Consider the following 20,635-nt stretch of genomic DNA (forward strand, 5'->3'; position numbering starts at 1 on the left):
CCTCCGGAGGCAGAAGCTATACACCCAATTGTCTGGGTCTCCCAATGGAGCGACAAAGAAATAAACGTCTCAGGTACTTAGCTTGCTGAGACGCAGGGCCAGGTCCCTGGGGATGAGTGCTCCGTCCAGCAGGATCCTGAAGGGCTGCGGATGGAGACCGGTCTCCTGCAAAGCATGGAGAACCGTGCTGGCTCCCACTTCAAGCCAGAGCCCGAGGGATGGTGAAGGAGCACGGCATGTAAGGCTCCATCCTTGGAATCAACCTTAACAGCACCGCCGACACAGTGGGGTGAGAAGGGACATGCCGGGGGTCCAGACTTGGACCCGCTTTTCTTCAAACTCTTTCCAAAAATGAAAAATCAGATGAGAATGCATGTGTGGATGTATGCCTCCTGAACACAAAGCAATGAACTGGCTAGATCTGGTTTCTCCAGGGGGTGTATAAGCTCAGAGGGAGGAGCTACACTTTTGAGTGTAGTACTTTGTGTGTCCTCCGGAGGCAGAAGCTATACACCTAATGTCTGGGTCTCCCATAGGAACGATAAAGAAAGTGCACGTCTACCAAGAGCATGGAGTGATGGCAGCATCTTCTCTCTCACTACAGAGCAGGACCATCTGTGAATTCATGATACTATCTATGAAATGTAGCTCCCCAACACCAGTAGCACTCATCCACATAAGGACACTGTTACCACCATTTTTCACTGTACACATTGTGCATTTGTTTTTGTACTCGTCACTTTTGCGAACTTTTGAAGTCAGCAGTTCTAAAAACAGTTAGATTGATCACATGACTCCAGAGTATGGTGCCCCAGTAGTCTTCATATTTTTTAACATGGGTTATGACTTATTGTAGGCGAGCTTTTTTGTACATGGGCTTTAGAAGAGGCTTTCTCCATGAATAACAACCGTGCATGCCATTCCTCTGCAGTGTACGACGTATTGTGTCATGGGAAAAATGGATTTTCGTGTACTCACCGTAAAATCGTTTTCTCTTAGCCATCATTGGGGGACACAGGACCATGGGTGTTATGCTGCTTATCCACAGGAGGAGACTAAGTAGATGCAAAGATGTTAGCTCCTCCCCTGCAGTATACACCACCTGGCCCAGCCAGGCTACTTCAGTTTTAGTACACAAGCAGTAGGAGAACAAGTAACAAAAAACGTGAGTGAATACTCATAACAAAATAGTACTGAGAGAGAAAAAGCTAAGGCCCAACAGGGAGGGTGCTGTGTCCCCCAATGATGGCTAAGAGAAAATGATTTTACGGTGAGTACACAAAAATCAGTTTTTCTCTGACGCCTCATTGGGGGACACAGGACCATGGGACGTCCTAAAGCAGTCCCTGGGTGGGTAAACAAACAACGCAACCCAAGGACTAGGAACCAGTCCCAAATAGCCAGGAGCGCCTACTGAGATAGGTGCTCCACTATCGTTTGCAGAATTTTCCTACCTAGGTTCGCCTCAGCCGAAGCCTGGATATGGACTCGGTAATGCTTTGAAACAGTATGTAGGCAAGACCAGGTCGCAGCCTTACACCCCTGTTCCACTAAAGCCTGATGGCTAATGGCTCAAGAGGCACCAATTGCTAGCGTGGAATAAGTCCGCAGCCCACTAGGAATGGGCTTGAGTTGCAAGCGGAGGACCTCCTGGATCGCAGAGCGAATCTAGCGAGCCAGCGTTGCCTATGAAGCTGTGTCTCCTTTCTTAGGCCTTTCAGGAATGACGAACAAGGAGTCCATGTTCCTAAAGGGGCTGTCCTGGGTACGTAATATCTGAGAGCCCTCACAAGGTCTAGCGAATATAGGAACCTTTCCACCGTATGGACTGGGTGTGGACAAAAGGAAGGCAGAACAATATCCTCGTTCATATGAAACGGGGAAGTAACCTTCGGAAGAAAATCCGGAATGGGGCGTAGAACCACCTTGTCCTGATGAAAGATCAGAAAGGGTTCGCGGCAAGCGAGTGCTGCCACAGTTCCGAAACTTGTCTGATGGACGTAATCGCCACTAAGAATGTTACCTTCCAGGACAGAAGAGCAAGAGAAGATTCCTTAAAAGGTTCAAAGGGGGAGCCTGGATACCGTCAAAAACGAGATTGAGGTCCCATGGGTCCAGTGACAGTTTACACGGGGGAAGTAGATGGGAAACGCCCTTGAGGAAAGTCTTGACTTGCAGATTGCAAGCTAGGCGGTATTGATAGAATATTGAGAGAGATGAAACCTGCCCCTTAAGGGAGGTGAGGGCCAACCCCTTTTGCAACCTGACTGCAAAAAAAAAAAATCAAGAATTCTGAGGATCGCCAGAGGCATAGGTTGGACATTAGATTCCCTGCACTGGGAAAGGAAAGTTTTCCATGTACGGTGGTAAATACGGGATGAAGGCTGGCTTTCGGGCACTGTACATGGTGGAGATGACCGCGGGAGAGAATCTCGCTCTTGTTAAACTCCAGGTCTCAATGGCCTGGCCTTAAGCTTCAGGGCTCTGGAGTTCTGATGGGAAATGGGCCCTTGGGTCAGCAGGTCTGGGATGCTTACGAGGCGCCATGAGCAATTTTACTAATTCGGCATACCAGGCGCACCTGGGCTAGTCCGGTGCTATTAGTATCACCGGGACTCCTTCTGCCTTGATCTTCCTGATTACTTGCGGCAGCAGGGGCAGAGGCGAAAAACATGTAAGGTAGACGGAAGCGACTTCAGGAGACTAGAGTATCCGCGCCGATGGACTGTGGATCACGTGACCTGGCTAAGAACGCGGGTACCTTTGCGTTCAACCTTGAGGCCATTAGATCCACGTCTGGTATACCCGAGCGAGTGCAGATGTGTGGGAACACTTCTGGGTGGAGAAAACACTCTCCGACGGCCAGGCCTTGGCGACCTAGAAGGTCCGCCACCCAGTTCTCTACTCCCGGTATGTGTAACGCTGAAAACACAGACCCCCGTCGATTCGGCCCAGGTGAGGATCCTGAGGACCTTGAAATAAGCTGTCTTGCTGCTGGTACCTCCCTGCCGACTGACCTACGCCACAGCTGTTGCATTGTCCAATTGGACCCGAATCAAACGACCTGCTAGCAGAAGGGGGGAATGACCTGAGCGCGAGAAAGATCGCACTGATTTTCAGGATGATTTCTGGGAAGGGAAGACTCCTGGGGCGTCCAACATCCCCAAGCAGTGTAGAGTCAGTACGCTGCTCCCCCAACTAAGAGGCTGGCGTCCATGGTCTGGAGTAGCCAGTTCACTTGGGGGAGAAAAACTCCCTCTCGATATTTAAGAGGACTGAAGCCATCAGCAAAGCGCATACCTGACTGAAGGTGTCAGGAGAAAAGTTCGTCAAAGGAAAAAAGTTGCTCTTGTCCCAGGCAGCTAGAAGCGCAAGCTGCAGTGGGCGGTGGTGTGGCTAAACAAGCAGTACTGCCTCTATAGCCGCCGCTATCCTACCTAGCACTCTCATACTGAATCGTATGGAGCGAGAGGAGTATGTAGAAGGCAGTGTACCGCTTGTTGTAGAGCGCTCGCCTTGTCTTGAGGGAGAAATATCAAGACCCGAAGGGTGTCCAGGGACATGCCCATGGAGGTGACGGATTTTGACGGGACCGGGGATGATTTGACTGGAGTCAGAAGCCGCCCTAAGCGGGATAGGTTGCCCACAGAGATCTGCACGCTGGTTGAGCCCTTGATGAGGAGGTCATCCAAGCAAGGCAGAACAGCCACTCTCATGGCGTGAAGGGCACTCATGGCGGCCGCCATGACCTTTGTTAAGACCCTTGGTGCTGTGGCAGAGCCGAGGGTAGGGCCACAAATGATACAAAGAAGTCCTGAACAGCGAAGCGGAGGATCTTTTGGTGAGCTGGAGCGATGGGTATGTGCAGGTACGCGTCCCTGATAGCTAGGGAGGCAAGGAATTCTCCTTTGACCATAAAGGTAATAATGGACCCTAGGAATTCCATTCTGAATCTCCTTACGTGCACATGTTTGCTCAGGTGTTAGAGGTCCAGGAGGGAGTGGATCGCTGAGAAGGCCTCGTGTTGTTTTGGAGCCTTTGGGGGGGTTTGAGAGAAAAGACTGCCCAGAGAATCAGGTCCGGAATTCAATGTGGTAACCAGAAGACACAAGGTATTGTACCCATTTGTGGTCTGAGGCGGCAGCCCAGACGGAGGAGGACGAGACTCCTTGGTCTTTGTCTAGACTGCCAGGACGAGGTGGACTCGGGGAGGGCTGAGAAGGTCGGGCCCTGCGTGTCTATAAAAAAACATCCTGGGCTAGAGTTGGGGTAGGGAGGTACTCTTTTCCTCCTGTGGCGTCAGACAAAAAAAAGAGCCTGTCCAGACGATCGGAAAACCATCGGTCTGGAAAGGAGTACTGTGAGAGGCTTCTTAGAGACAGAGTCCGCTCTCCATTATCGGAACCAGAGGGCCTTACGGATGGCTATGGTATTTGAGGCGGCAATAACTGCGCAGGTAGCAGCGTCAAGGGAGGCCTGCATGAGGTACTCTGCCGCCGCAGCAATGTGAACTGTTACATCTGTGAGGGTCTGAGGGAAACTGGTAGTCCTGGTGCCTGTGCGACCCACACGGAAGGGGAGAGGGACCCGCAGCCTCAAGGCGGAGTGATCAAGCTGCTCCATTTGTCTGTCTGTCGGGTCCTTGAAGGAGGACCCATCAAGTAAAAAGACAGGAGGGTCCTTCAGGCAGGCGGAAGCCGGGTGAGGGTCCACCGAGGCCGGATCGGCCCAGCCCTTAGAGACAGCTAAGCCAAAGGGGTACCGGGACTCCACGAGTTTACGGATACCGAAGCGCCGTCAGAAAACATTTTTTTTTTTTGAGGTTTCTTCACCCTTTTAAAGGAGACCGCATGGTCAGTAGTAGTGGATGGGAGATCTTCCACATGCAGAGTTTTGGTTAATTGCTGCAATAAGGGAGTCCATCGCAGCTTGATCGCTCGGGGAGGTTGAAACCAAGGAATCATCCCGGTACAAACATCATTCCCCTTCCTCCAGCTCCTCAGACTGCGGAACATGTGGGAGAACCCCATCTGTGTACCCCAGAGGGAGAACCATGGGGGTCATGCCCTTTTTCTGATCTGCAACCGGTGAAGCAGAGGACAGATTCTTATCAGAAGGACCCTCTATAGGAGGTGTCAACAGGCTCCGTTCTGTCCAGGGGCCCCGAGGGGTGTGAGGACAAAGTTGCATAGCCAGCACCAGGTTCTGGGAACTGTGCCCATTCCGGGGGACTGGGCGCCGTCGGTTCTGGGCTGGCAGCAGTTGCTGCAGTGGTGGTGGTGGTGGTGGGGGGGGTAGTTACAGGGGCACCGTATTCACAGAAGGAAGAGGTGCTATCATCCCCTAGTAGCTCAGTGTGGCAGGATGCATTAAAAGTCTTGTAGTTGTTGCTGTAGTCGTGCAGGGCATAAAACATGTGACTGCAGCCTCTGGCTGATGAGCCACAAACTCTGATTGTAATGAGGGAGCAATGCTCTGCAGACCTAATGTGCAGGAGAGGCTATAACTCACCTGCACATTAGGTGCACATTAATGTGCAGGTGAGGCTATAACCACAGGCTCTGATCACAACAACAGGGAGCAATGCTCTGCAGGGCTCCTGTGTGAGGAGAAATACGTGCGCTTTCGTGAGGGGGCATGGCTTATCAAGTATTGGAGGGGACGGGGCTTAGCTCTGACAAGAAGGCATGAGAAAATATAATATAAAGAAAATGGTGGGAAGGGACTCCCCTTCCCCCCTCCAGCCCTGCACAGCAATGGTGGACAGAAAAAACTATAAGTGTACCGCAACTGCAGGTGCACTGAGTCCTGAGGGCTCTCCCCCTCCCTCCACCACAGGTGGAATGCTATGCAGGAGTCTGCAATCAGCCCATGTGCATCCAGTCAGTGTGACCTTTGCTCCAATTCCTTGAAGCTGCCTCTCCTTTCTTAAGCCCCCGGTCACAGAGCTTAGATCAACTCAGAGCCTGCCAGAGGAACTGAGGAAGTTTTTTATTTGCTCTGGAAATCAGAAGGATCTCACCTCATGTGGAGATGGCAGTCTCTGCCTGGTCACGCTGGTGCAATGTATCAACTCAGAGCCTGCCAGAGGGACTGAGGAAGTTTTTCATCTGCTCTGGAAAATCGGATTGATCTCACCTCAGCTCCTGTGGAGATGGCAGTCTGATGCTTGCTGCCTGGTCACGCTGGTGCGGAGCATGTATCACCTCAGAGCCTGCAAGAGGGACTGAGGAAGTTTTCATCTGCTCTGGGCTCTGGAAATTCGGTGCCTGTGAGACCCGTCGTCCAGTGAGTAACAGCCCAGGATCCAGCGTCGCAGGAGGGGGTACGGGGAGGTGATACTCCGCATTCCCGCCTGTTGATGGTTTTGGGAAATCGGTCCCCGAAGGAAACCGTCGCCCTCTAAAAACAAATAAATTCTTGCTGCAGTAGTCTGCAGAGATGTGCCTCCTATAGACACTAAGCTAAAACTGAAGTAGCCTGGCTGGGCCACGGGGTGTATACTGCAGGGGAGGAGCTAACATCTTTGCATCTACTTAGTGTCCTCCTATGGATAAGCAGCATAACACCCATGGTCCTGTGTCCCCCAATGAGGCGTCAGAAAAACACTAGTTTTCCTTTCTACTTCTTTAGCTTACTGCAGTGAACTTAAATGTCTATTTTCTTTAAACCTTCTCATTAAAAGAGGCTCGTATTTAGGTGTTAACTTCCACAGTCGGCATGGGCATCTCTAGGAGATGGTTACAGTTACATCTTTGTTAAATTTATGTATCACTTTTGCTACAGTATTTTGACTGATAAGCTTTGCTGATTTTTTTGTAGCCATCACCTTTTTGTGTAAAGAAATTATTTTCTTTCTCAGCTCTTGTGACATGTCTCTTCCATGTGGTGCCATTGCTAACACTATGAAATGAGAAGGGGTTTTCTTTGTTAAGCAACTGTTTGCTGGCACCTATTTGATGATGAAATTGACTGAAATGTGGTTGAATTATTGTTAACTAGAATTTTGTAATTCTTTGTAATTGTAATTTTTCTAAACTTTAGCTTTGATCTCAAGACTTTCATTGGTGTATACACATTTTAACAACATAGTCCTGGATTAATTTTTTCAGTATTTTTATTATATGTTGCAGGCACTTTAAATGCCTGCAGATCGGTGGGGGTCCATATCAATTGCTCAAAACTTCCCGAAAAGTACGCAACTCAGTCGACAGTTCCTGAATGAGTGTATTCACAGAGCAGAGTACGAATTCAATAGATAGCATAGGATTCTATAGCTGTACTCAGCTGTGAGTTGCCGCTTTGGCAGGAGCTATATAGTTCTGTAGCTGAGCTGCGTACTTCTCAGGGACTTCTTAGTGATAGGTAGGGGTCTCCGGACCCAGACCTTTACTGATCTGCAAGCAATTAAAATACCTGCAACATTAAAAAACTGATGGTTTCATTGTTCTTTAATCATAATCAGAGCTCAGAAGATACCAAGATACTATTGGGTTCTGGTTGGTGAATCCAAGAAGAAAAAGTTCAGATGCCCCAATCTGCAAGGTTTCTTTACTTGTATTGTTATGTGGCACAACATTTCTAGCAAGCAATGATATGGAATTCTGTTAAGTAAAGTCCAATTGTTATGTTACATTTACAGCACTGAACATAAGCTTACAAGATAAACTTACCTTTAGCCCCATACGTTTGAGGTCTTCTATTGTTAAAGGAGGGAAATATCCGAGCCAATGTTCAGCCTCAGAAAAGCTCACAATCTCTTCATCAGACAGCCCCAGAGACTTCATTATTCCCCACTGGTATTTGGATGAACCACTCTTTGCTGCAGCTTTACTCTGTCAAACAGAGATCGATTTTTAGAACAGATACAACAAACACATTTCTTCCTATCCTATATCATATATGCATTACCAAAGTCTCCGGAGACCACCTGTCTGCTCTCCTGACGGCTTCATCAATTATTTTCTCTCATAAAATAGCAATTCTGAAGCATTTTTATCTTAGGTTTCCAGAGGAATAATCAGAAAAAGTACAGCAGAATTCTACAAATTCCCCTTATGAATAAAGAGCCTCCCTACAAAGTCTGATCGGTGCTGACAATGTCAGACTCAGTAACGACCATTTAACAATTTACTTCTAAAAAGAAAAAAAAGGGATAACACGACACTGAATTCTAATGCTCACCGATTCTTTTTAATCATTCTTTACCTTTTTTCCCTTAGCTTTGTCCTTTATAACTATTTCGTCCTCTTTCTTAGAGGATGGCTCATCATCCTCTTCCTCCTCCTCAGGAAATTGTGGTGGGCAGCCATACAACTCCATTTCTCTTTTCAGCTTATCTGCACATGCCTGCCAGATGAAATCATGTTACTTGACTTCACGAAAGTCATAGAGAAGAGTAATCAACTGTGTCTCAGCAAAATCTGACGGATTCTTACCTTGATGGGCATGCCGGTACAATGAAGGCCAAATGGGAACAGGCATGTCTTACCCTTCAGCCTCTGGAAGCCTAGAGAAAACTATACAAGAAAACAAAAAAGTAAGCTCATCAGATGGTTCTGTAAATGTTTTATGTTTCCCCTTTAATGTTGGCTTTTTTAGTTGCCACTAATAATGTAATTGGTTTTAATAATATTTTCTCTCTACATTTTGGTTTTAAAGTGGTTTTCCCAAAACTTGGATGAAATTTTCAAGAAGATTTTGGGAACTCACTGTAAAATCTCTTTCTCTGAGATTTCATTGGAGGGACACAGGCAACAATGGGTGTATGCTGCTGTCACTAGGAGGCTGACACCACGCAAAAAAAAGTTAGCTGCTCCTCAGTAGTATACACCCACCGACTGGAGCTAAGCTGATCAGTTAGTGTGAAAGCAGTAGAAGCAACCTGAAATAAAAGGCAGACCGGCTCAATAAAAACATTTAAAAAGGGCGGGAGCTGTGTCCCCAAATGAAGGATCCGAGAAGGCGATTTTACGGTGGGTACCCAAAATCTTTTTTCTCAATCGTTTCATTGGGGAATACAGGTTATCATGGGATGTCCCAAAGCAATCCCCAAGGGTGGCAAGAGAAAGGACTACAAGTATAAAAGAGCAGAGACGATATTCTCAGGTTGGTAACCAGCACATTAATTTGCAAGGTCCTTTAGCCTAGGCTTGAAACTAACAGGAAAAAAGCAAGAAAGGTGTGTACCCTCTAGAACTTAAAAACAGCCTAGAGAGCTGCCAAATAAAGGCCTGAAGACAAATGATCCGGAGGGCATCAGGCACAGGTAAACAAAAAACCGGAATCCCAGTGAGGGCACTCTGTCATCTGCCAAGTATGTGTCCAGAATGGTAGACAGTTATGGAGACTCTCTGGATCCTGAACTAGAAATCCGAACAGCTAAGGAACTGGGCATTGAAAAGGGGCACTGAGTTGACCAAGTACAATATATCTTAGAGACCGGTCAGGAGGATGAGAACGAGAAGAACAGAACTGTTCACAAGAGAATTGTACTGCATCTCACCCAAAAGGAGAAAGGAGTGAACCGCCTTAGGAGAAAAGAGGAAAATGGAAGTAGGATCATATCGTTCAAGTGAAACTCAGGAAGGAAGAACGACAAACCAGGGCTGCTTGTTCTGAGACTAGCCCAGCGGCGTGATTGGAGCCGAAGAAGGGAATTTTGTTTACTTACCGTAAATTCCTTTTCTTCTAGCTCCAATTGGGAGACCCAGACAATTGGGTGTATAGGCTATGCCTCCGGAGGCCGCACAAAGTATTACACTAAAAGTGTAAAGCCCCTCCCCTTCTGCCTATACACCCCCCGTGCTCCCACGGGCTCCTCAGTTTTGGTGCAAAAGCAAGAAGGAGGAAAAAAATTATAAACTGGTTTAAAGTAAATTCAATCCGAAGGAATATCGGAGAACTGAAACCATTCAACATGAACAACATGTGTACACAAAAAAACAGGGGCGGGTGCTGGGTCTCCCAATTGGAGCTAGAAGAAAAGGAATTTACGGTAAGTAAACAAAATTCCCTTCTTCTTTGTCGCTCCATTGGGAGACCCAGACAATTGGGACGTCCAAAAGCAGTCCCTGGGTGGGTAAAATAATACCTCGTAATAGAGCCGTAAAACGGCCCCTTCCTACAGGTGGGCAACCGCCGCCTGAAGGACTCGTCTACCTAGGCTGGCATCCGCCGAAGCATAGGTATGCACCTGATAGTGTTTCGTGAAAGTGTGCAGGCTCGACCAGGTAACCGCCTGACACACCTGCTGAGCCGTAGCCTGGTGCATCAAAGCCCAGGACGCGCCCACGGCTCTGGTAGAATGGGCCTTCAGCCCTGCGGGAACCGGAAGCCCAGCAGAACGGTAAGCTTCGAGAATTGGCTCCTTGATCCACCGAGCCAGGGTTGATTTGGAAGCCTGTGACCCTTTACGCTGGCCAGCGACAAGGACAAAGAGTGCATCCGAGCGGCGCAGAGGCGCCGTACGAAAAATGTAGAGTCTGAGTGCTCTCACCAGATCTAACAAGTGCAAATCCTTTTCACATTGGTGAACTGGATGAGGACAAAAAGAGGGTAAGGAGATATCCTGATTGAGATGAAAAGGGGATACCACCTTGGGGAGAAATTCCGGAACCGGACGCAGAACCACCTTGTCCTGGTGAAACACCAGGAAAGGGGCTTTGCACGACAACGCTGCTAGCTCAGACACTCTCCGAAGAGAGGTGACTGCTACTAGGAAGACCACTTTCTGCGAAAGGCGTGAGAGAGAAATATCCCTCATTGGCTCGAATGGTGGTTTCTGAAGAGCCACCAGCACCCTGTTCAGATCCCAGGGTTCTAACGGCCGCTTGTAAGGAGGAACGATGTGACAAACCCCCTGCAGGAACGTGCGTACCTGTGGAAGTCTGGCTAGGCGCTTCTGGAAAAACACAGAGAGCGCTGAGACTTGTCCCTTAAGGGAGCCGACCGACAAACCCTTTTCAAGTCCAGATTGAAGGAAGGACAGAAAAGTGGGCAAGGCAAAAGGCCAGGGAGAAAAACCCTAAGCAGAGCACCATGACAGGAAAATTTTTCACGTCCTGTGGTAGATCTTGGCGGACGTTGGTTTCCTAGCCTGTCTCATAGTGGCAATGACGTCTTGAGATAATCCTGAAGACGCTAGGATCCAGGACTCAATGGCCACACAGTCAGGTTGAGGGCCGCAGAATTCAGATGGAAAAACGGCCCTTGAGACAGCAAGTCTGGTCGGTCTGGTAGTGCCCACGGTTGGCCGACCGTGAGATGCCACAGATCCGGGTACCACGACCTCCTCGGCCAGTCTGGAGCGACGAGGATGACGCGGCGGCAGTCGGCCCTGATCTTGCGTAACACTCTGGGCAACAGTGCCAGCGGAGGAAACACATAAGGGAGCTGAAACTGCGACCAATCCTGAACTAAGGCGTCTGCCGCCATAGCTCTGGGATCTTGAGACCGTGCCATGAACGTCGGTACCTTGTTGTTGTGCCGGGACGCCATGAGGTCGACGTCCGGCACCCCCCAGCGGCAACAGATCTCCTGAAACACGTCCGGGTGAAGGGACCATTCCCCTGCGTCCATGCCCTGGCGACTGAGATAATCTGCTTCCCAGTTTTCCACGCCCGGGATGTGAACTGCAGAGATGGTGGAGGCCGTGGCTTCCACCCACATCAAGATCCGCCGGACTTCCTGGAAGGCTTGCCGACTGCGTGTGCCGCCTTGGTGGTTGATGTATGCCACCGCTGTGGAATTGTCCGACTGAATTCGGATCTGCTTGCCTTCCAGCCACTGCTGGAACGCTTTCAGGGCAAGGTACACTGCCCGTATTTCCAGAACATTGATCTGAAGTGAGGACTCTTGCCGGGTCCACGTACCCTGAGCCCTGTGGTGGAGAAAAACCGCTCCCCACCCTGACAGACTCGCGTCCGTCGTGACCACCTCCCAGGATGGGGGTAGGAAGGATTTCCCCTTCGATAATGAAGTGGGAAGAAGCCACCACCGAAGGGAAGCTTTGGTCGCCTGAGAGAGAGAGACGTTCCTGTCGAGGGACGTCGGCTTCCTGTCCCATTTGCGAAGGATGTCCCATTGAAGAGGACGCAGGTGAAACTGCGCGAAAGGGACTGCCTCCAATGCTGCCACCATCTTCCCCAGGAAGTGCATGAGGCGCCTCAAGGGGTGTGCCTGACCTTGAAGGAGAGATTGTACCCCCTTCTGTAGCGACCGCTGCTTGATCAGCGGAAGCTTCACTATCGCTGAGAGGGTATGAAACTCCATGCCAAGATATGTCAGCGATTGGGCCGGTGTCAGATTTGACTTTGGAAAATTGATGATCCACCCGAAACTCTGGAGAGTCTCCAGAGTAGCGTCGAGGCTGTGTTGGCATGCCTCTTGAGAGGGTGCCTTGATCAGGAGATCGTCCAAGTAAGGGATCACCGAGTGACCCTGAGAGTGGAGGACCGCTACTACAGTAGCTATAACCTTGGTGAAAACCCGTGGGGCTGTTGCCAGGCCGAACGGCAGTGCCACGAACTGCAGGTGTTCGTCTCCTATGGCGAAGCGCAAGAAGCGCTGGTGCTCTGGAGCAATCGGTACGTGGAGATAAGCATCTTTGATATCGATCGATGCAAGGAAATCTCCCTGGGACATTGAGGCGATGACGGAGCGGAGGGATTCCATCCGGAACCGCCTGGTCTTTACGTGTTTGTTGAGCAGTTTCAGGTCCAGGACAGGACGGAAAGACCCGTCCTTCTTTGGGACCACAAACAGGTTGGAGTAAAAACCGTGACCCTGTTGCTGAAGAGGAACAGGGACCACCACTCCTTCTGCCTTCAGAGTGCCCAGCGCCTGCAGAAGAGCCTCGGCTCGCTCGGGAGGCGGGGATGACCTGAAGAATCGAGTCGGGGGACGAGAGGTGAACTCTATCTTGTAACCGTGAGACAGAATGTCTCTCACCCAGCGGTCTTTTACCCGTGGCAGCCAGGTGTCGCAAAAGCGGGAGAGCCTGCCACCGACCGAGGATGCAGATTGCGGAGGCCGAAAGTCATGAGGAAGCCGCTTTGGTAGCGGCACCTCCTGTGGTCTTTTTAGGACGTGACTTAGACCGCCATGAATCAGAGTTCCTTTGATCTTTCTGAGGCCTTTTGGACGAGGGGAATTGGGACCTGCCCGCGCCCCGAAAGGACCGAAACCTCGACTGCCCCCTCCTCTGTTGGGGTATGTTCGGTTTGGGCTGGGGTAAGGATGTATCCTTTCCCTTGGATTGTTTGATGATTTCATCCAAACGCTCGCCAAACAATCGGTCGCCAGAAATTGGCAAACTAGTTAAGCGCTTTTTGGAAGCAGAATCTGCCTTCCATTCCCGTAGCCACAAGGCCCTGCGGAGTACCACCGAATTGGCGGATGCAACCGCCGTACGGCTCGCAGAGTCCAGGACAGCATTAATAGCGTAAGACGTCTGAGCGGTTATGGACGCCACCTGCGGCGCGGAAGTGCGTGTGGCTGCGTCAATTTGCGCTTGACCTGCTGATATAGCTTGTAGCGCCCATACGGCTGCGAATGCTGGGGCAAAAGAAGCGCCGATAGCTTCATAGATGGATTTCAACCAGAGCTCCATCTGCCTGTCAGTGGCATCTTTGAGTGAAGCCCCATCTTCAACTGCAAGTATGGATCTAGCCGCCAGTCTGGAGATTGGAGGATCCACTTTGGGACACTGAGTCCAACCTTTGACCACGTCAGGGGGAAAGGGATAACGTGTATCCTTAAGGCGCTTAGAAAAACGCTTATCTGGACAATCATGGTGATTCTGGACTGCCTCTCTGAAATCAGAGTGGTCCAGAAACATACTCGGTGTACGCTTGGGAAACCTGAAACGGAATTTCTCCTGCTGAGAAGCTGACTCCTCCACCGGAGGAGCTGAGGGAGAAATATCCAACATTCGATTGATGGACGCAATAAGATCGTTCACTATGGCGTCCCCGTCCGGAGTATCAAGATTGAGAGCGGCCTCAGGATCAGAATCCTGATCAGCTGTCTCCGCGTCATCAACCAGAGATTCCCCTCGCTGAGACCCTGAACAACATGATGATGTCGAGGGAATTTCCAAGCGAGCTCGCTTAATCGGTCTGGGGCTGGGGTCCGTGTCAGAGCCCCCAGCCTGGGATCTATGAGATACCCCGGGGGGACATTGTTGGTCCAACTGAGGGGGGCCAGGGAACAATGACTCAACAGAGTCCCTGTGCTGAGATACCGGTCTGGACTGCAAGGCTTCTAGTATCTTAGCCATAGTTTCAGAGAGTTTATCCGTAAAGACTGCAAACTCCGTCCCTGTCACCTGGAGAGTGTCAGCAGGTGGCTCCCCCTGGGCCCCTCTTAGCAGAGGCTCCGGCTGAGCAAGTGCAGTAGGGGCCGAGCAGTGCACACAATGAGGGTCAGTGGAACCTGCCGGTAGCGGCGTCGTACATGCGGCGCAGGCAGTATAGTAAGCCTGTGTTTTGGCACCCCTGCCTTTTGTGGGCGCCATGCTATTGTCTTCCCTGAGCAACACAATAGGGTATATAGCCAGAAAACAACTGTGCACTATACAGTGTAAAGTATATACCATAAACATATAATTACACTTCTGCACAATGGGGCTAGCACCACAGGTGCTGCTTACCACCCGCTTAAAGCGGTTGTGAGACCACCAGAATCCCTGCCTGGGTCTCCCAGAATTTGTCCCCCTCTGCAGCGTCCGAGGAGCTGACAGGAATGGCTGCCGGCGTCCTGAGGAGAGGAGGGAGCCGTGGGCGTGACCCAGAAAGTGCGGGAACTGGTGCTCCACAGTGCACAGTGAGGGGGGTGGAGTATGCAAAGCATTCTCCAGCCCTCATTGCTGCTCGTCTGTACAGCGTCCCGCCCTTCCCCTGCTTGTCAGGGCTGTGGGCGGGAGGAAGAAAGACTAGGCCGCAAAAGCCGGGGACTCGAGTAATAAGCGTGGCCGCCGTAAAAGCGCGGCCGCGCGGAAGTCCCCGGCGCACTACAAGTCCCAGCCGCGCCTCAGTGTTAAACATGGCGGCGGCGGTCAGCGCGGTAGTCCCCCTACATCAACACACTCAGCGACGCTGAGTGTGTAATGGCACATTTAACCCGGTCAGCGCCGCGGTCCCCGGTGCACTAGCACACCCAGCAATGCTGGAGTGTTGCTGTGCTCGGTCCCCACGGGGACACAGAGTACCTCCAAGTAGCAGGGCCATGTCCCTGAACGATACCCGGCTCCTATCCAGCAGGCTCCCAGGAGTTGTGGATGAAGCACGGTCTCAGTGCCTGGAGACCGATAGGATCCCACTTCACCCAGAGCCCTAAGGGGGATGGGGAAGGAAAACAGCATGTGGGCTCCAGCCTCCGTACCCGCAATGGATACCTCAACCTTAACAACACCGCCGACAAGAGTGGGGTGAGAAGGGAGCATGCTGGGGGCCCTATATGGGCCCACTTTTCTTCCATCCGACATAGTCAGCAGCTGCTGCTGACCAATCTATGGAGCTGTGCGTGCATGTCTGCCTCCTTCGCACAAAGCATAAAAACTGAGGAGCCCGTGGGAGCACGGGGGGTGTATAGGCAGAAGGGGAGGGGCTTTACACTTTTAGTGTAATACTTTGTGCGGCCTCCGGAGGCATAGCCTATACACCCAATTGTCTGGGTCTCCCAATGGAGCGACAAAGAAAAACTTTTTTGGGGGAACAATGGAAAAAGAGTACTAGAATGGAAAACAAAGGATACCCACTATAGAGCATTGTACAACGTTCAACCCCAGATGAGGTCACAGAGACTTGCTACAGATTTACCGAGCATGCCTACCTCAAGGGAAAACTTCATTTGGAATGGTAAGCTACATTCTTTTGAAAGCATTAAAAGGCAGAAACTGGACCTTAGCAAGAACTGAGGAAAAGACTGTAATCAAGGTCCAAGTGCAAGAAGGCCAGAAGGGAGAAAAGAAAAGTTAACTTCCCTGCTTTGGCAGTAATCAAAGCCATGAACGTAGAAACCGGACCTTTTGTAAAAGGTGGACCAAGGAAACAGACATGAAAGTTTCCCCGAGGTGTCTGCGAGAAAGTAGAGTACCTCTGTGAGATGGTAGGCTATCTCCGTAGACCCAAATGTTTTGATCATCATGAAACTATAGACAGATGGAAGGATGGTGATAAAGAGTAACCGAGGAAACCAACAGGGCAACCGACACAACAGCTGAGAACACCACTCCTGGATACAAGCTGAGAGATCCTGGAGTGTACCTTGGATGCCATTAGCACAAAGTCATGAATACTCCATCATAAATGAAAATGGATGAGGACCATCTTCTCAGGCAGTCACCTCTCCTGTTGAAAGGTCGTCTGTCCAGAGCTTACTCTGGGGATGAGAACTACTGAAAAAATACCTGCACACATTGTACAGTACATGACCAGATACATCCTCCATGACCAAACAGGATAGAATTCCACCTTGGTGAATCATGAATGTCGCAGAGTTGATTAGAAGAGGAAGGCTGCTTGACAGAAGATCCTACCAAAGGAGGAGAGGCAATGATCGATTCTGAGTTACAGAGGCAGGGATATTGGAGTCTGTCATTAATATCTTTTAACAATTAAAAGGGTCTCTTGTGAAGAAAGAGACAAGAACATCACCACTGGTTGAAGATTAAGTGACTGGTTAGAGGCCTTCTGTACCACGGGAATCGCTTGGGAAAACTGGGACATGAAGTGGAAAAACTGTTTGATCGTATCCAGAAGAGTAAAGAACCTTCTTACAGGGAGAAGGACTCTTGCATGTGTGGATCGAGAAAGCGTGCTCCCGATGGGTCAGGATAGGGGATGGCTTTGACCTGGTGCGATAAACCACGAATGATCAGTGTGCTCTGAGGTACTTGAAGAGTATCTCAGCGTACTGAAAGAATAGCCCTAATAAAAACCCAATGTGAGCAGGATAGAGAAGACTGACACGAACCTCGTAAAAACAGTGGGGAAGAGTCTAAGCCGAAAGGCATGCCATGAGCCGACATTCGACCTTTCGGCATCCTAGAAAAAGATGTGAAAATAGGAATCTTCAAGTCCGCGAAACGGAAGCCGCCCATAGGTCCCTTGAAGTTTATCCCTGGTAGCGAAGGCTTCATCATCATGGGCGAAGAGGGGCCCAATCAATCTGTAAGCTTGGAGTCCAGAGAGGGACAAGCGGTACCGTCCTACTATGGGACCAAGAAGAAACGTACGTGAAAAATCTGAAGGGCTTTCTCATAGAAATTGGAGGTCTCAACTGGCATATGAGAGAGAACTGGCAAAAAAAATGACGGCTGATCTGGTCTCTGGTCTCTCGTTTGTTTTGAACCCAGAAGGGCAGCAGTCCTGAAAAGGAAGCAAGCAATGAGGAACCGCTTATTTTTACATAAAAGAGGAAGGATAAATCCAGCGAGCTCAATGGTTGTTGATGAATAAAAAATATTTTCTTTATTTCAAAATAAATAAAAAGTACAGATAGCAGCAAAGAAGGGAATTTTGTTTACTTACCGTAAATTCCTTTTCTTCTAGCTCCTATTGGGAGACCCAGACAATTGGGTGTATAGCTTCTGCCTCCGGAGGCCACACAAAGTATTACACTTTAAAAAGTGTAACCCCTCCCCTCTGCCTATACACCCTCCCGTGCATCACGGGCTCCTCAGTTTTGGTGCAAAAGCAGGAAGGAGGAAACTTATAAATTGGTCTAAGGTAAATTCAATCCGAAGGATGTTTGGAGAACTGAAAACCATGAACCAAAAGAAACGATTCAACATGAACAACATGTGTACACAAAAGAACAACCAGCCCGAAGGGAACAGGGGCGGGTGCTGGGTCTCCCAATAGGAGCTAGAAGAAAAGGAATTTACGGTAAGTAAACAAAATTCCCTTCTTCTTTGTCGCTCCATTGGGAGACCCAGACAATTGGGACGTCCAAAAGCAGTCCCTGGGTGGGTAAAAGAATACCTCAATAAAAAGAGCCGAAACGGCCCCCTCTTACAGGTGGGCAACCGCCGCCTGAAGGGCTCGCCTACCTAGACTGGCATCTGCCGAAGCATAGGTATGCACCTGATAGTGTTTCGTGAAAGTGTGCAGACTAGACCAGGTAGCTGCCTGACACACCTGCTGAGCCGTAGCCCGGTGCCGCAATGCCCAGGACGCACCCACGGCTCTGGTAGAATGGGCTTTCAGCCCCAAAGGAAGCGGAAGCCCAGAAGAACGGTAGGCTTCAAGAATCGGTTCCTTGATCCACCGAGCCAAGGTTGACTTGGAAGCCTGCGAACCCTTACGCTGGCCAGCGACAAGGACAAAGAGCGCATCAGAACGGCGCAGGGGCGCCGTGCGAGACACGTAGAACCGGAGTGCTCTCACCAGATCTAATGAGTGCAAATCCTTTTCACATTGGTGAACTGGATTAGGGCAAAATGAAGGTAAGGAGATATCCTGATAGAGATGAAAAGGAGATACCACCTTAGGGAGAAATTCCAGAATAGGACGCAGAACTACCTTATCCTGGTGAAAAACCAGGAAGGGAGCTTTGCATGACAGCGCTGCCAGCTCCGACACTCTACGGAGCGATGTAACTGCCACTAGAAATTAGATAACCCTGAGGACGCTAGGAGCCAGGACTCAATGGCCACACAGTCAGGTTGAGGGCCACAGAATTCAGATGGAAAAATGGCCCTTGTGACAGCAAGTCTGGGCGGTCTGGGAGAGCCCACGGTTGACCCACAATGAGATGCCACAGATCCGGGTACCACGACCGCCTCAGCCAATCTGGAGCGACGAAAATGGCGCGACGACAGTCGGACCTGATTTTGCGCAGCACTCTGGGCAGCATCGCCAGAGGAGGAAATACATAAGGCAGTCGAAACTGCGACCAATCCTGAACTAATGCGTCCGCCGCCAGAGCTCTGTGATCTTGAGACCGTGCCATGAATGCCGGGACTTTGTTGTTGTGCCGTGATGCCATGAGATCGACGTCCGGCGTTCCCCAGCGGCGACAGATCTCTCAAAACACGTCTGGGTGAAGAGACCATTCCCCCGCATCCATGCCCTGACGACTGAGAAAGTCTGCTTCCCAGTTTTCTACGCCCGGGATGTGAACTGCGGAGATGGTGGAGGCTGTGGCCTCCGCCCACAGCAGAATCCGCCGGACTTCCTGGAAGGCTTGACGGCTGCGCGTGCCGCCCTGGTGGATGATGTACGCGACCGCCGTGGCGTTGTCCGACTGTATGCGGATCTGCCTGCCCTCCAGCCACCGATGGAACGCCTTTAGGGCTAGATACACTGCCCTTATCTCCAGAACATTGATCTGAAGGGAGGACTCTGTCGGAGTCCAGGTTCCCTGAGCCCTGTGGTGGAGAAAAACCGCTCCCCACCCTGACAGACTCGTGTCCGTCGTGACTACAGCCCAGGATGGGGGCAGGAAGGATTTTCCCTGCGACAGAGAAGTGGGAAGAAGCCACCACTGAAGAGAGGTTTTGGCTGCAAGGGAAAGAGAGACGTTCCTGTCGAGGGACGTCGACCTCCTGTCCCATTTGCGGAGAATGTCCCATTGGAGTGGGCGCAGATGAAACTGCGCGAAGGGGACTGCCTCCATTGCTGCCACCATCTTCCCCAGGAAGATGCGACGCCTCAAGGGGTGTGACTGGCCCCGAAGAAGAGATTGCACCCCTGTCTGCAGCGAAAGCTGTTTGTCCAGCGGTAGCTTGACTATCGCTGAGAGAGTATGAAACTCCATCCCGAGGTAAGTCAGTGATTGGGTCGGTGTCAACTTGGACTTTGGGAAGTTGATGATCCACCCGAACCGCTGGAGAGTCTCCAGAGCGACGGTCAGGCTGTGTTGACACGCCACCCAGGAGGGTGCCCTGACTAGGAGATCGTCTAAGTAAGGGATCACCGAGTGGCCCTGAGAGTGTAGGACCGCCACAACGGATGCCATGACCTTGGTGAAGACCCGTGGGGCTGTCGCCAGGCCGAAAGGCAGTGCCACGAACTGAAGGTGTTCGTCCCCGATGGCGAAACGCAGGAAGCGTTGATGCTCGGGTGCGATCGGCACATGGAGATAAGCATCCTTGATGTCGATTGATGCTAGCAAGTCTCCTTGTGACATCGAAGCGATGACCGAGCGGAGAGATTCCATCCGAAACCTTCTGGTGCTCACATGCCTGTTGAGCAGTTTGAGGTCCAGAACGGGACGGAATGATCCGTCCTTCTTTGGCACCACGAACAAGTTGGAGTAGAAACCGTGACCATGTTCCTGAGGGGGAACGGGAATCACCACTCCTTCTGACTTCAGGACGCCCACAGCCTGAAAAAGTGCGCCGGCCCGAGATGGGGGCGGAGATGTTCTGAATAAACGAGCCGCAGGACGAGAGCTGAACTCTATCCTGTAACCGTGAGACAGAATGTCTCTCACCCATCGGTCTTGGACATGTGGCCACCAGGCGTCGCAAAAGCGGGAGAGCCTGCCACCGACCGAGGATGCGGTTTGGGGAGGCCGAAAGTCATGAGGAGGCCGCCTTGGAGGCAGTGCCTCCGGCGTTTTTTTTGGGGACGTGACTTAGACCGCCACGTATAAGAGTTCCTCTGGCCCTTCTCTGGCCTGTTGG

The 20,635-nt window shown here is 50.7% G+C and overlaps 1 protein-coding gene across 1 annotated transcript in view; it reads right to left on the reverse strand.

The window, feature by feature from the left end:
• LARS1 (leucyl-tRNA synthetase 1) overlaps positions 1-20,635 on the reverse strand; it is a 165,435-nt gene that overhangs the window by 125,061 nt on the left and 19,739 nt on the right. Inside the window, exons 4-6 of the mRNA XM_075344601.1 lie at positions 8,439-8,519; positions 8,209-8,349; positions 7,674-7,835 (exon numbers count right to left, since the gene is read on the reverse strand). Coding sequence (XP_075200716.1) covers positions 7,674-7,835; positions 8,209-8,349; positions 8,439-8,519 — 384 coding nt within the window. The remainder of the gene's footprint in view (positions 1-7,673; positions 7,836-8,208; positions 8,350-8,438; positions 8,520-20,635) is intronic.

The sequence above is a fragment of the Anomaloglossus baeobatrachus genome, chromosome 4 (assembly GCF_048569485.1).
Source record: "Anomaloglossus baeobatrachus isolate aAnoBae1 chromosome 4, aAnoBae1.hap1, whole genome shotgun sequence".
NCBI classification, from domain to species: Eukaryota; Metazoa; Chordata; class Amphibia; order Anura; family Aromobatidae; genus Anomaloglossus; species Anomaloglossus baeobatrachus.